Below are 16,069 nucleotides of genomic sequence, written 5' to 3' on the forward strand. Positions count from 1 at the left end.
GATACTCTAAAATGTGTATGAAAATCTTCATATTGTAGTGTTTTGTCAATGTTATGACTCAGGTTGCATGAAATCCTAAACTAAGTGATTCAAAGTACTCGGTATCACTTAAGCTTTTGTAAGACTAAAAACAAAAGGCATAAAGCAAAAAGATCATTATTCCATTACGTTTTTATGAGATAACCAAAAGTTGGCTAGAAATTGGTTATAGGGAAAAGGTGTCGCAACTTAACTCTCAACCAGAGGGCACTGCCTCTTCACCCCGGGTGGGCCTGCTGTCAACTTATCGGATCAGGATTCATATCAGCTCATTTAAGTTTACACTTCATGCATCTCCTCACCTGTTATATAATTACATTTGGAATTCCTTCTGTCTCAAGTAAATGTCAATTACCAAAAACTGATGAGACTAAAATTACCAATATATATAATTCATGTTTATAAAATGCTTATTATTGGAAACAAACTTCAATGCTGATAACTATATTGTGCTGGAATTTTTCAGGGGTTTGTATTTGTCCTTGTTCGTCCTTGTTCAAAAACGTTGCACAGAAAGATCAATGCTCATCTTGCAGAACTCTTGTGGCTGGAGTTGATATGGCTTTTCGACTGGTGGGCACACATTAAGGTGTTTGAACTTCATTGTTATTATTGTATACATTTTTAGTAAATATTTCCTCCTGTTGTTCTCTTAATTACATGCTTTACTCATAATGATATATGATGAAAACCTGGTTCTAGATTGATTATATCTGATTGTACAAGATGCATTTAAGTTCATCTATTATCTCATACCTAAAATGGATGCACTCATATGTACTCTTAATGGAGCTCATGTTATATAACATTACAACACGTTTTATACTATTATTTTCAGTGCATCTCATGGAGGTGACAAAATTCACCTTTTTCAGGTAGATTTATATATAGATGCTGAAACACTTGAATTAATGGGTGAGAGCTCTTTTTATCCACTTTATGGTATTATATCAATAGTTATAGTAGTTATGGGATCAAATTCGTGAGCCGATTTTGCATATCCAGTTATTTTCATTATCTTTAGGTAAAGAACATGCACTGGTTATCTGCAACCATAAAAGTGACATTGACTGGCTCATTGGATGGGTCTTGGCTCAGGTAATTGTTTATATTGAAATATATTTTAAGTCAAGCTTTGATCAAGAGGAAAATATAAATGTTCTAATTTATCAAGTATATGGTTTCTGTAACACATGACACCATGTTTGTTGAACTGTTCTGTTTTTTTGTTGACAGCGTTCAGGTTGCCTTGGTAGCACTACTTCTTTGATTAAAAAATCATTGAAGTTTCTCCCGGTACGTTAAGTCCAGTTAAAAATTACTCATGGTCTCGATCATCGATGGAATATAGCACTTGGTCACAGAAAGAAAATCATGCTTAATTGCTTATGCAGGTTATTGGCTGGTCAATGTGGTTTTCTGAATATATCTTTTTGGAAAGAAATTGGTCCGAAGATAAGAATACCTTGAAGGTGAATTTTGCAAATTTTTTAAAATTGGAATCAAAATACCAATGTTCATGGCATTGTTTTTGGTTACTTTTTTCTTATCTTTTTGGGTATATATTAACTGCAGGCAGGTTTTGAAAACCTAAGAGATTTTCCAATGCCTTTGTGGTTAGCAGTTTTTGTAGAAGGGACTCGCTTTACACACGCAAAGCTCCTTGCTGCCCAGGAGTTTGCTATTGAAAGCAAGTTACCTGTTCCCAAACATGTTTTGATTCCTCGAACAAAGGTTGAACATTTCTTATTTTTCTTATACATTTATGTGATGATACTAAAAAAGTAATTAGCATTTGTGGTTCTCAAAAAGCTTTCCGTATGTAATTAGCATCCAAATTATCCGAACATAATTAACTCATGTTTTGTATCTTTCAGGGTTTTGTTGCTGCAATCAATCATTTGCGCTCATTTGTTCCAGCTATCTACAACTGTACAGTGGCTATTCCTAAAGATCAACCATTGCCAACAATTTTGAGAATGTTTAGAGGAAATTCTTCCACGGTGAACTAGCTTTCGTCCATCTTAGAACATAATTTCCACAATTAAAGTTAGACAAAATATATGCGTTCTGTGCTATGAACGGGCCATGAACATGTTTCTTGTAGGTACACGTGCACATCAAGAGATACTTGATCTGCGAACTTCCAGAAACCGATGGTGACATCAAACAATGGTGTAGAGACATATTTGTCGAAAAGGTGTCATGAAGAGACACTCTTGACAACAATAATACCATAATAATCAAAATTTATAAGTTTTATGCGTCGATTTTATAATCAAACTATGTCATATTTTCAGGATGCTTTATTAGACCTACATCAAATAGATAACTTATTCAAGGGGAGTGAATGTCATGGCATTGGTAGACCAAAGAAATCCTTATGTGTATGAAATTTGCAACAAATTTTGAATCACACTTTGTACTGATCATTTTTTTCACTCACTTATCATTTTGATTTTATTATCTAAACAGGTTGTTATTATTTGGTCATGTCTTCTCATATTCGGGATGGCTAAATTCTTCGAATGGTGTCCATTGTCTTTTGGAACAATAGGATCTTGTGCAGGGCTCTTGGTTCTTGTTATGCTCTTGATGCAGATCCTCATTCTGTCTTCTCAATCCGAACAGTCTAACCCGCCACAATCGTCAATACCTAATAAAGAAGGCACATTGAATGAGAAACTCATTCCATGATCAGATCCATCTTAGAAGGAAGCTTTTGGCATCCAAATATACCAAGGAAGAAATTTCTTCATTTTTGGTGAACAGAGACACCGAGTGTTAACCAAGTCTAGGTATCATACCATACCTATAATAGTTTAGGATAGTAACCAAGTTGAGAGTATTTATTAGCATTTTGGCGAAGATAAAAACTGTGATCAATCAATAACCTTTATATAGCAAAAATATTCTTTGTTTTGTCACACTTAAATTTATTATTATTTATTATTATTATTTTTTTTTTGTTTGAAAAAACAGCTTATTCACGGAAGAAAATCTATCAATATAAGTGTGAAAGAAATTTAATGAATCATAATAATCTTCACATTCATCAAGGTATGAAGATAAAAACAAAATGTAAACATGTATAAGCGTAAACATATTTGAACTTATACCTATTTTAAAGTGTGGAGATTATTTAGTGACACTCAATTTCTTTCATGCTCCTAACCGAACAAAAAATAAAAGTGCGTATAGTTGTAGAAAATGTTTTTTAATTTTTCACTTTTAATTTTATAGAAAATGAATGGAGTATTCCATCTTTAGAAAACAAATAAAAATCTTAAAAACGCGTTCAAAATCAAAAAATGGAAAACACTGTGAGATTTTCAAAATTTAGAAAATGAAAAACAATAAAAAAAAATTGTTTTCTAGTTTCCATAGAAAAGTGAAAAACAGTGTTCTATTTCCATGGCAAACTTTTCTAGAAAGATACAATTTAAACGTGTTTCATGTTTTTTATGTTTTCTTGAAAAATGAAAATGGAAAACATGAGAGTCTTCTTTAACCAAACGCTTCCTAAAAATCTAAATTAAAAATCAAACACTTTTTGGTTTTTAAAGGTCTAGCACAATAAAAGTCGTGACATTGCTTTGTATTTTATTAGACTGGTGATTTTGTAAGTTGTGCGTGTTGATTAATACTCCGTATGATTTACTGGATTGTTGGAAATAACTGTTAGAATATGATCACGTAAGATGAACGTATGTCTGAAAAGTATTTAAGCCTACGGGGTCACACCTCAACATGAATGTAATTATAATTAATTAATATATTAAATGTAATTTATTAATTAATTTGATCACGAAGAACTAACGATTGTCCGTTAAATGTTAAATAGTTAACGGTATTAACTAACGGGCTTAAATAAGGAGAGTTGTAATTAGGAAACAATTAGGAAACCCTCTAAAATAATCTAGAGGGGGGCCGGTCGAACTAGGAGAAGGAAAGGGTTTCAAAAACCCTAAACTTGGTAATCAAGTAAACCTAATCATAAAGTTTTTCTATACACAAATCATAAAGTTTTTTAAAACCCTAAAATTCTCTCCTTCCCTCTTCTTTCTTGGCTACGGCCGAAACCAATAATAACAAAGGGTTTCGGGTTTTGTTTGGTTCGAGTATTTGGGTATTGACAAAGGGTTGTTCGGTTCGTGATCAAGTACTAGCATATATACATTCCAACGTTGTGTGTGCAATCGTAGAGAGGTTTAATCTTAAACCTTATTATAAAGTTTCTTGCTTTATTCTCTCCAATTTAAGGTACACGTTTTCTCTCTTGGTTAATTAATTAACTACATAGAATTTATATTCCGCTGCGTGATTTGTGATTTGATAATAGTTATATAACCCAACAATAATTTCTTACCATGGATATTTTAATGATGAATAAATTTCACAGATGATCGACTTCAAAATATAATTTGTTTAGTTATTCTATTAATGAAACTTGTATTAACAAGTAACGAAACGTAGAACAAATAATACAAAAGTGATCCTGGCTTGGTGGGCTATTCATTAAAGTAAAGCATGCTCAATATCTATTTTATTGTTTGCCTAAATAATGTCATCCCATGAAATTCAATGTGGTTGCGTGCTTGAACAGCGCCAAACCCTACATCTACAATCTACATGGTCAAGAACCGTCCTATTTTGCAATTATATATTTCTATATATTTTATGTTTTTTTTTTAGTCTCCGTTTTGAGTTTCTTTTGGAATCTTCTTTTTAACTGAACTACAATGGTCTGGCACCGAAAATGTATCAGGGCTCAAGTGATTCACCGAAGCGACGAGACCTTGAAAGCAGCTTTTTCAAGTGTTAGTAGCGGAACGTTCTGTCAATCGGGGAAGGTTTTTGGTCCGTCACCCCAGAATGAAAAGGGTGATCTCGTAGTTCTTGGTCTGTGAAGATGCGTTGTTAGGTGCTCCATTTTATTTTCCCATTGAGGCCGAACCTAAACCTGTGATTTAGGGGAATGATTCTTAGGAAGCGAAGCAACCTCTTCTCTTTGCGGGACTCCTTCTTAGGGTGGAATAATAATGTGGTGTTGCCGCCCGGAAAGAATGCCTATGACGTCGCTTAACCGGTCTCATTCCAGTTTTACTTATATGCCTAAAAGAAAGGCGCTATTCTCGATAGTTCTTCGTGCTTCAGTTCCGATTAGCAAAAACATTGAAGGGAAATGTTAATTTTTTTTTTTTTTTAACAGCAATAATATTGATTTTAAGTTTTAATATGTAATCAAAACTATATTATATCAATAACTAAACTATTTGCTGTTGCCGTCACCACCACCCGTCCTCATCAACGCCGCCGCCGCCACCGCAACCTCCGTGTAGCACCACAACCTGTCATCGCCACCATTACATCATCACATCGCGCATGCACTGCTCTAATTTGTTACTATAAAAGATAAATTGGTATTTGAGGTAAATGTTATAGATTCAAATTTTGATATTAGCAAAACATTATGGATAATAGATATGGATTTTCTTTAAAATAGCTTTTCTTTAAAATTAAAGTTGGGTAAAATAAAAATATTATTACACTAGATATTGTTTACACAAATGGCTATATATATATATATTTTTTTTAAGAAAGGAATAAATATTTGTAATACATCGAACAAATTCTTTTTTCTTGAATGGCATTGTAATGTTTTTGGGATAAAGATAATTTATATGATATTGATATATATATATATATTTTAATGTATTAACTTTGGGAAGTGATATTCGCAAATTATTCATCTATAACAATCATTGTTTTATATAGTTGTAAACTGTACAGTAAAATACGTACATCGTGAATGTCTAAAAAGTATTGTGAGAAAATCACTATCCATTAACTTTTGGGTCTAAAACAATATGCATGACTCAACTATATATAGAATTCAGGGGAAAAATTTTTACAAACTTGTTAGATTTATGAGTGGAACGCGAGATCTGTAGACAAAAATAGATAAGTTTCCTTCCTTACCATTTTAAATATTTTAGATCGTCAAAATAAAAAAATTTGGGTTATTTTGATTTTTTATTTTGATTTTTATTTTGATTTTTTTTGAAAAATGGTTATTTTGAAGCTACACCTGGTTTAAAGTTCAATCGACTGAAGGTTGATTTACCAAAATTTGTTTTTGACTAGATAAATCTTAAATGGTAAAATATACTACACATAACTTTTTTTCATTGAAAACCATTATCTATTTAAGTCTGTCAATTTGCTCACCCTTATAGAAGTTTTTATACTCATAAATGTGAAGAAATTTGAATAATTCTACTAACTTCCACACGAGTAATTGTCAAAACAAAATGTTCGCATCTATAATTAGTTTTAGATGTACCACACTCAAAAGTAGGTCGTTAATTTTAAAAATAGAATATTTCCATCTTGGTAATTTATCTTAAGTGAATAAATAAGGGAAATGTTAAAGAAGGGCTGTATTTAACGTGCATAAAACAACTTGTACTTTTCATATTAAAAGTTTACTTCTGATTTTCATGGTAATTGTACAAATAATTTATGCACCTTAAACACAGCCCTAAGGGCTGTATTTAGCAAACCTAATAAATAATTATGTAGTTTTTGGATAACAAAGTTTAAATTTAGATACAAATTAGTGTGAAAGCATGTAAGTTTTTTATCCACAACTAATTAATGTTAATTTAAAACCTGATAGGGTCTTGTGGTTTTTTTTTTTCATGAAAATTAATGGTGTATATGTTTATTGTCTTTTTTAAAAAAAAGTTTAAAACTAAAATCATCTTATTGATTAATTGAGTTTTTAAGCAATTAGATAATGGACTTACCTCATTTTTTTTTTCTATATGTAGTACATTTCTTCGTTCTTTTCGATCACATAACTCCAAAACAAAATTATGTACGTGTATGCCAGATTTGACAAAGTTAGGCAACGCAATTAATGATCTAGAATCCAATTTCGCTCTATAAATTAATGTATATCATCTCCAAATTCTCTCTTAATAACGTGTTTATTATCATGTATTTTTCAGTTGTTACAAAGATATTGTTCTTTCCAATTCTACTTATCATCTTTTGTGTTCATTATTGTGTATTTTCTCACACTCTTTCTTTCTCATTTTATTGTAGGTAGTAAAAAAAAATAATACAATATCTAACTTTAACTCATTATCAAAACCTAACATTTATAGTGTGTTTTTACTTTTTAATATGGGAAAGGGAATATGAGGTTGTTAAGCATTTAAGTTGAGTGAAAAACCCTTCACATATTTTTTTTAAACCATAAAAAAGCATAGAACCCAAATATTTATTCAAAATATTAAAAAAATAGTACATAAGGGTTTTTCACCCAAGTTTGATGCATAACAGTCCCATAGTCACTTCTCCCTTTTAATATAGATCATTATATAAATGATGTATAAATCATTATACAACTACAAATATTGGAGATTGTTATATAATAATGTGTTTTTATATATTAATTATGTACTTGCAGATTTTTTGTATCATCTTCGTTCGAATATTGCCAAAAAATGTTTACAAAAGGATTAAAAGTACATTGTCGGATGTGGGGATTAGCTTTTTCTGGCATCATATTATCCCAAATGTTAAGGTAATTTCCATTTCTTTCTTTTTCCCCTTTTTTTTCCATAAGTTAGTGACTTAGTGTCATATATAGTTACAAAGTGCAACCCTTATATTACAATGACATATATTGTCATGACATTTGATACAGATTGAACTCAAAACTGACGCTGAAACTTATGAATTGTTAGGTATATGTAAAGCTTTTGCGCATTTCATTTGTTATGCATAATTTGTTATGTTTGAAGTACATGCAGCTGACACATTTGTTTAAACTCGTCTTAGGTAAAGAATCGGCAATTTTGATAGCAAATCATCGTCACGCTCTAGACATCGCGATGGTATATATGTTAAACCAGGTAGGTTAGGAGTGTGATATCAAACATTAACACTGATCGACATGTGGTATAAGTGATTATTGATTTACCTGACACGTACGTCTTAGAGATTTCTAATATCATGGGCAAGATAATTAAAATATGTTTTACGAGTACTACGTTTTGTGAATAAATAGAACATTCTTTAAGGGCTTAGAAACCAACCAAACGAAATGCTCATCTACACATTAACCGATTACTACTGACATCCCTAGTTCGCTTTTTCATCCCAGTGAATGCTGTGTCATCCCATGTGAATGCTTTGTCATCCCATGTGTATTTTGTTGTCATGCCGAGCAAGGGTGTAGTGCTAAAATATTGACAAATTGATTAAATTGGCAAATTATCAACGAATTACAAGCCGCCACGTGTCGTTATAAAAAACAAGCCAAAACTTGCCAAAAATGGTGGTGGTGGTGTAGTGATAAAAAATTTGCCCATTTAACCAATTTGATAACATAGCAAAGGTAACCGAAATTATAATCAAACTTGTTGGAAAACTAAAAAAGTGACTTTTTTTTATAAAATGAAATTTGGGCTCAGAATTTGGGGGTCGGGAATTTCGGAAGTCGGAGACGCCATAGCTGCTAACCTGAAGGGTTTACCCCGTCAAGATACGCCTCGGATCGTCCGAGTCCCATTTTTAAGAACATTTGTATCATCATCGCCCATTTAACCGTCAACCTAAAAAACTGTTCAACGATATCATCATCGGCTAAAGCTACTTTTTCCGGCTACCTAGTGCTTTAATAGAACAAAATCTGGCAACACTACCAAGGAAAAATCCGGCAACGCTACCACTAACACTACCAAGCTAATCACAAACAAACAATTAACGACAATGTAAAAAGATAAATATACAGCAGCAGTACCGGAAACCCAAAAAAAGAGGTCGTCGGAAAACTAACCACCGTAAAAGGAACAGCAGCAGCAGTAGCAGCTAACGGAAAACCCAAGAAAGGGCTCGCCGGAAAACCACAGCCACCGTAGCAGCAGTAAAAGGAGCAGCAACAGTCTCACCGGAAAACCCAAGAAAGGGCTCGCCGGAAAACCGAACCAACCAACAAAGCAATAGTATATCGATTAAACCGGAAATTCCCAAAAAGGGGTTGCCGGAAAACCGAGTTTCAAGTAGTCAATAGCCAAGTACACCCTTGCACAAGCCAAAATATGTTTTGGCCTAATGAAAGTGAACGTTTTTGGCCGGCAGCGATCGGAAACTCCAAAAGGGGTTTTGAATTTCACCGGAAAAGGGTGATGTATAACGTTAGGAGCATCGACAAGTTTTATCGGCACGTATTCCGGCAATAGAAACCAAGAAAAACGTAGATATAGCCTCAAAATCGAAAACCCCCAAAAAAAAGTTTTAGGTTTCCAGCGATGTCGAAGAAGATTGGCACAAGAAAAAAAAAACGGTCACAAGTACACGCTCCCAATGTTCACAAGGATCGGCTAAAACATGCCGATATATATAGTCAAAACTAACTGATTAAACTTACCGATACAAGCCGATGGAGATGTTATAGTGTAGCCGATGCTTGCTGATGGTTTTTGCCAATAAAACAAGCCGACTACACCATTGGCCTTTATATGCGTCATATAATTTTATGTTACATTTGTTTGATGTAATTAAAAGAGTTTTATATACAGATCTATTTTAAATTAAATTATTTTATAAAAAAAATACTAATAAGGATAAACAGTAACTTATAAAAAAATTAGTTTAGGTTACCATACCATTAAGTTGCAGATTGACACTTCAAATGATGTAGAGCATGTACGGTCCACTACTTCATCTACAACTATATCACATGACTAAACCCCCACTTAAAAGTTATATAGGAAGAATATCTAAAATATCTTTTCCATAAATATTGCAACCATTCATACAAACTTAAGTTGTAGTCATTCACATACAAACTTTTATTGCACCCACCAATCGTTTTTTCCATTCTTTCTTTTGTACACGTTTTCTATCAATTGTATCCGTTGCAACAAGCAGGTACAATGCTAGTTTTTGTTTAAGCCGGTCTAGTGTTTCATATATGTTATAATCCAACATTAATACTTAAACCATTCGTAACTGTTCATCCTTTTTACCTACATTTTTTTAACCATATCAACATCATCTTCTTATTTTTTTTCATCTTTTATTTTTCCCCTTAACTATTCACCTACCATTTGAGTCCTACCTTTATTTAAATTCACATGGGATGGCAAAGCATACCTCGGTTAACTTCCTGACAATTCATGGCTCTACAAATGACTCGGTGATTACATTAACCGGTAATTTATCACTAGGCCTCTTTATCGATACTAGCATTGTACCCGCGTGATATGGCGGCAGTTTGGTGGTGACGACGATTGGCGGTGGTGACGGTGGCCCTGGTGGTATTGTTCATGATGGGTGCAACTCTGTAAGTAATTTGTGTAAATGTAATTGATGTAAAGTGATAGTAGATATAATTTAGAAGATAAAAGATTAATGATGTAAATTAATTTATAAAGGGTAAAATGGTAATTTTCCATCTAACACTTTTATGAGAGAGAAAGTGATAATTATTATAAGATAGTACTAGCATTGTACGCGCGCAATGCGGCGGCGGTGACGGCGACGGTGGTTTAGTGGTGTCGGTGACGGGGTGGTGATCGATGACATCGACAATTGGTGTCGAGTGTTCTAACCGTGTAAGTTGATACAATTCATGGTGATAGTGATATTTTAGAAGATAAGAGTTTAAAGTGTAAATTAATTCATTAAGGGTAATTTTGGTAATATCTAATAACCATTTCCTTAAAGGTTGTTTATTAAGGGCAATTTAGTAATTTCCCATTTAACTATTTTCTAACTCTTTCTTAAAATAGGGGGTGAATAATCATTATAAATGAGTAATAGATAATATATAGAAGTATTTATATAATAACAGTTCGCTGATTACATGGCTATTATCACCTAACAACTTAACCGACCTTTTACAATTGGTCTTGATTGCCTTGGATGTTGACCTTTTACAATTGGTCTTATATTGCCTTGGATGTTCTTTTGGTTGTTTGGATTCATTAGTTCTAATGCTAACATTTATTGTGAACGGCAACAGAACATTTTATTAACTAAAACTAACAAGCTAGATACCGACTACTTTTTATTAGTTCTTAAAAAAAAAAAAAAACTAACAAGCTAAAAAGGGACAAATGAAATCAAAAAGTTACATTACATTGAGAAGGAACACCATGAGTTCCAATATAAGTTTTTATACTTCAATAAAAGTTCATTTATCTCCTTATCTATTTTGTATTAAAGTTGTACATATTATTGTATGATATAGTATTTTTTTTTTTATTTTGTATATTCTGATTATGATTTATACATGCATATATTTTTGTTGTGATGGTTACAGTTCTTCGGTTCGTTCTCAAATACATTGTCACTTTCAAAGAGTTCCATTAAATATCATCCCGTACGTGAGTTAATTATGATGATATTTCTTATTTCATGTTTATTTTGATCTTGTAATCTTTCAGTAATAGTTAACATTATATGTTAAGATGTTGTACATTATTATGCACGAGCATACTGCCCGTGCGTTGTAACGGCGGTAGAGATAAAGGGTGTTAATGGAGATCGAGGGTATTAGAAGGTTGATGATAATATGTTATGATTAGAAAGAATGAGGGAACTGAGGATATATAAGGATTTTATGTTTAAGTAAGAGTAAAGAAAAATATAGTTAATTTGTTAAACATAATTCTCTTTAATTATGAAGGGGGTATAGATAACCATCTCTGTATATAATGACAACTATATGGTACATGGACATAGCAAAAGTTTTATATATTTGTTTGAATTAGGTTGAAAATCAAATAAAAAGGCGTACTATCTCTATAGTCTAAAAATATAACATTTTGGCAAAAGGTTACTCAGTTTGATCTACCAATAAACTCCTTTTTATTTTTTTTCTCAATATATATATATATATATTTTACCAAAAATATCTTTAATAACATAATTTACAATATTTATTACTCAATTTTCAAAATAAATAAATTACCCTTTTTACATCAATTATTTTTATATAAATAACCTACACTACTTTTTGTCGTCACCATCACCTATTGTTGTTACCACCACCAGTTGCCATCAATACTACCAATCGCTTCTATATGTTTATTATCTATAATTTTAGGGAAAAACTTGGATAAAACATGCAGTACATATCTTAGATAAAACATGTGTACGTATTTTAAGGGGGATTATGTAAAATTCAAAGGACTTATATATATTTATCAAATTCAAAGGTCTAATTTGTAATTTTTCTTAACATGACAGTACCTAGTACAGATCATTTCCCATTATTTTATGTATCTATTATTCTATTATCTAGCCATAAACTAGTTTAAGATGATATATATATATATATATATATATATATGATAACACTCCGGTGAGAACACTCTTAAAATAAGAACGGTGAAAACACCTTAAAACATCATTTTGATGCATTAAAAGTCCATAAAACTAACATAGTGCATAACTAATTATCTTTATTTAAGTGTTTGACAACACATTCATCCGTCAAAATCGAAATAATCATGTTTTTTGTTTTGTACATCCATATTTGATGCATAATCATCAAAATGATGCATCCAACAAAAAACGTGATTTTTTCGATTTTGATGAATCAATGTGTTGTTAAACACTTAAATAATGATAATTAGTTATGCACTATGTCACTTTTATGGACTTTTAATGAATTAAAATGATGATTTTAAGGTGTTCTCACCGTTCTTATTTAAAATCTGTTCTTATTTGATTGTCCCCCTATATATAATTACTGAAATGGTACCTCACGTTTGTGCCATATTACTGGTTTAATACCTTTTCTTTCGAAATTATGCTGATCATACCCAACGTATGCAAATCTCCACTCGGACCATACTGGAGGCTAACGCCGTCAGCTGGCCGTTAACCCCCCCCCCCCCCCACGTGACTTGCACGTGAGGGGTAAATATGTAATATCGCGTTTCCTAATTACTGAAATGGTACCTAACGTTTGCATGATATTGCTGGTTTCATACCTATATGTTTCTTAATTACTTAAATGGTACATAATGTTTAGTTATTATTATTTTTTATATATTTTTTTAATTGTTTTATTTTTTTTTTTATAAAAATTCTTCAAAACTTGTTATAATTTAATGAAAATAGTCAAAATGCACCTATAATCCACTAAAAAATAATACCAAATAGTTATTTCATAACAAAATATAAGTTTTAAAGTTAACGAATAACCAAAAATAGTAATAAAGTATCATAAAAATAATTTTAAAAAATAAAATAAAATATTCTTTTTTAAAAATTTCGTAAATACCGCAACGGTAATACCAGAAATATCCAGGAATACCAGAAATATCAGCCGGTATTTACGGGTATTTAAAAAATTGCTTTAAGCTTCGTGTCGCAGTAAATAATGACTTGTATTTCTGGTATTACCATTGCAGTATTTCCGGAATTTTTTCGAAAAAAAAAATTCCTCTCAAATTTTTTTAAAATTGTTTTATGATACTTTATTGCTATTTTTGGTTATTCGTGAACTTTAAAACTTATATTTTGTTATGAAATAGCTATTTGGTATTATTTTTTAGTGGATTATAAGTGTATTCTAACTATTTTCATTAAATTGTAACAGGTTTTGGAGAATTTTTATAAAAGAAAAATAAAACAAATTATAAAAAATAAATTAATAACTAAACATTAGGTACCATGTAAGTAATTAAGAAACATATAGGTATGAAACCAGCAATATCGTGCAAACGTTAGGTACCATTTCAGTAATTAGGAAACGCGATATTACATATTTACCCCTCACGTGCAAGTCACGTGGGGGAGGTTTTAACGGCCAGCTGACGGCGTTAGCCTCCAGTATGGTCCGAGTGGAGATTTGCATACGTTGGGTATGATCAGCGTAATTTCGAAAGGAAAGGTATGAAACCAGTAATATGACGCAAATGTGAGGTACCATTTCAGTAATTAACTCTTAAATTTATCGATCCGGAACATGTGAATGAGGCATTGTTTTCAACCACAGATTTATGGATGGCTTTCGTGGATTTCAAGTCGTGTTATATTTTTGCAGAGAGATTGGAAAAAGGATTCACTTACCCTCAAAGTAAGAACGTTTTGTTATTCTCGATTTCTTAATTTCAAAACAAATGTTCATTGATTGACGATACTTGTGGTTTATATTTTTACTTATTTTCGATGTTAAATATGTACTAATGAATTTACGTGTGTATATATATATATATATCACTTGTTACAAATAGTATAGACTGCCGTTGAAGTGGTTAAAAGGTCATATAGACCATGGTGGTTCATCGTCTTCCCGGAAGGAACTCGTATGACACCACAAAAACTTTTAGCAGCTCGGGAGTATGCTGCTTCACAAAGCCTTCATGTCCCAAAAAATGTACTGATTCCCCGAACCAAGGTAATTTTATTTTATATAAGTGTATATGTAGATAGATATAGATTTATAACTTAATTGTTATATGATAGGGATTTGTTTCAATAGTGAAGTATTCACGCGAATACTTCCAAGCTATATACGATCTCACCCTTATTGTACCACGCGGGTCCCCTCCCCTCACAATAACAAATGTACTAAAAGGTGAAAAGATCACGGTATGTCATTATCTTTTCAAACAAGTTATATATGTATAATTTTCATCAACGTTCCTTGTTATCAATTGGTACTATTATCTCAAAACTTGCAGATTAATATCCATGTTAAAAGATATTTAATGAAAGTCTTGCCAAAATCAGATGAAAATGTGGCCTTATGGTGCAGACAAAGGTTTTCTGACAAGGTATACATCTATACTATATTATACTATAATTATCGTATTCTCTCTCATAAAAAATGTTAGATACAAAATTGCCATTGTACTCTTAATAAATTAGTATACACCATCAATCCCTTTATTATACTATAATTATCGTATTCTCTCTCATAAAAATGTTAGATACAAAATTACCATTGTACCCTTAATAAATTAGTTTACACCATCAATCCCTTAACCTCTAAATTATCTCCACTACCCTTTACATCAATTACATTTACATCAATTACTTATACAGTTACAACCACAAACCACCACCACGGCTGTCGTTACCACCGTCAGTCGCCATCACCATCAAACCGTCACTGCATCGCGCGGATACAATGCTAGTTGTTAAGAATCAAAATATGAGAAAAGTTAAACACACATACTTGTAGCCATAAGTTTAATACATTATTTGAAACATATCAATTGTTCTTTTGAAACATAAATTTAAAAGTTGCATTGACATAATCTTGTAGCTGCATAAATCCTGTGTATATATGAACTAATAAAATTGGTATCGTAAATATTTGCTTACAAGTTATGATATATCTTGAATTTGTAGGATGCATTCTTAGACCAATACGATGAAAATGGGGCAAACAATTGTGAAATATCTCGTACAATTCGCAATAAAAAACTTATCCATGTAAGCTAATGCCATTTTTTTGTTTACTTGGTCCATTTGTTTTATTTTTTTTATACTTTCAGTTACATAATATCATGCTATCTGGTTTATATTAGGTATTTGTTGTCTGGACGTCTCTCATCCTTCAAGTTAGTATCATGGTGTACTATTTGTACTTCTCTTAAGCACCATTATTCACAAAATAAATCAACATACGTAGTATCGGATCCAAAAAGTAATATTTTAATTGAGCAAAAGACCTAAAGATAGTAGATAGATGTTTAATTAGATATTTTTTTTAAGTATGTAAAAGCGAGTCAAGTTGATCATTAATTGTTTTCCATTTGTAAAATTTTAATAACTTGGCTATTCAAAGCATTCTTCTTCTTCTTTTTTCCCTGTGTTCTATGTTTCACGCCTCCAATGCCATCTATGTAAATAAGTACTCTCAATGTTATATTTCACGAGTTTTGGATCGTAATAATGTTTTCGACAGAGTACGTATAAGATGGTTGATATTTAGACAACTATATCTTTATAAAAAAAAAGATGTTTTCCAGTTCTACCTAAGATG

General features: G+C 31.7%; 2 protein-coding genes across 2 annotated transcripts; both read left to right on the forward strand.

Moving 5' to 3' along the window:
• Positions 1 to 1,216: 1,216 nt before the first annotated feature.
• LOC122604791 (1-acyl-sn-glycerol-3-phosphate acyltransferase 2-like) lies at positions 1,217 to 2,920 on the forward strand. Its single transcript, XM_043777657.1, has 8 exons — positions 1,217 to 1,225; positions 1,276 to 1,335; positions 1,434 to 1,511; positions 1,615 to 1,773; positions 1,917 to 2,042; positions 2,147 to 2,239; positions 2,340 to 2,426; positions 2,515 to 2,920. Exons 1-8 carry the CDS (start codon positions 1,217 to 1,219, stop codon positions 2,734 to 2,736), a joined length of 834 nt encoding a protein of 277 aa, XP_043633592.1. The 3' UTR covers positions 2,737 to 2,920.
• A 1,861-nt stretch (positions 2,921 to 4,781) lies between these two features.
• On the forward strand, positions 4,782 to 15,761 carry LOC122604792 (1-acyl-sn-glycerol-3-phosphate acyltransferase PLS1-like). Its single transcript, XM_043777658.1, has 11 exons — positions 4,782 to 4,931; positions 7,520 to 7,636; positions 7,760 to 7,799; positions 7,894 to 7,967; positions 11,384 to 11,443; positions 14,072 to 14,152; positions 14,315 to 14,473; positions 14,542 to 14,667; positions 14,760 to 14,852; positions 15,433 to 15,516; positions 15,612 to 15,761. Exons 1-11 carry the CDS (start codon positions 4,782 to 4,784, stop codon positions 15,678 to 15,680), a joined length of 1,053 nt encoding a protein of 350 aa, XP_043633593.1. The 3' UTR covers positions 15,681 to 15,761.
• Positions 15,762 to 16,069: the final 308 nt, after the last annotated feature.

This window comes from Erigeron canadensis, chromosome 6 (assembly GCF_010389155.1).
Source record: "Erigeron canadensis isolate Cc75 chromosome 6, C_canadensis_v1, whole genome shotgun sequence".
Classification (NCBI taxonomy): Eukaryota; Viridiplantae; Streptophyta; class Magnoliopsida; order Asterales; family Asteraceae; genus Erigeron; species Erigeron canadensis.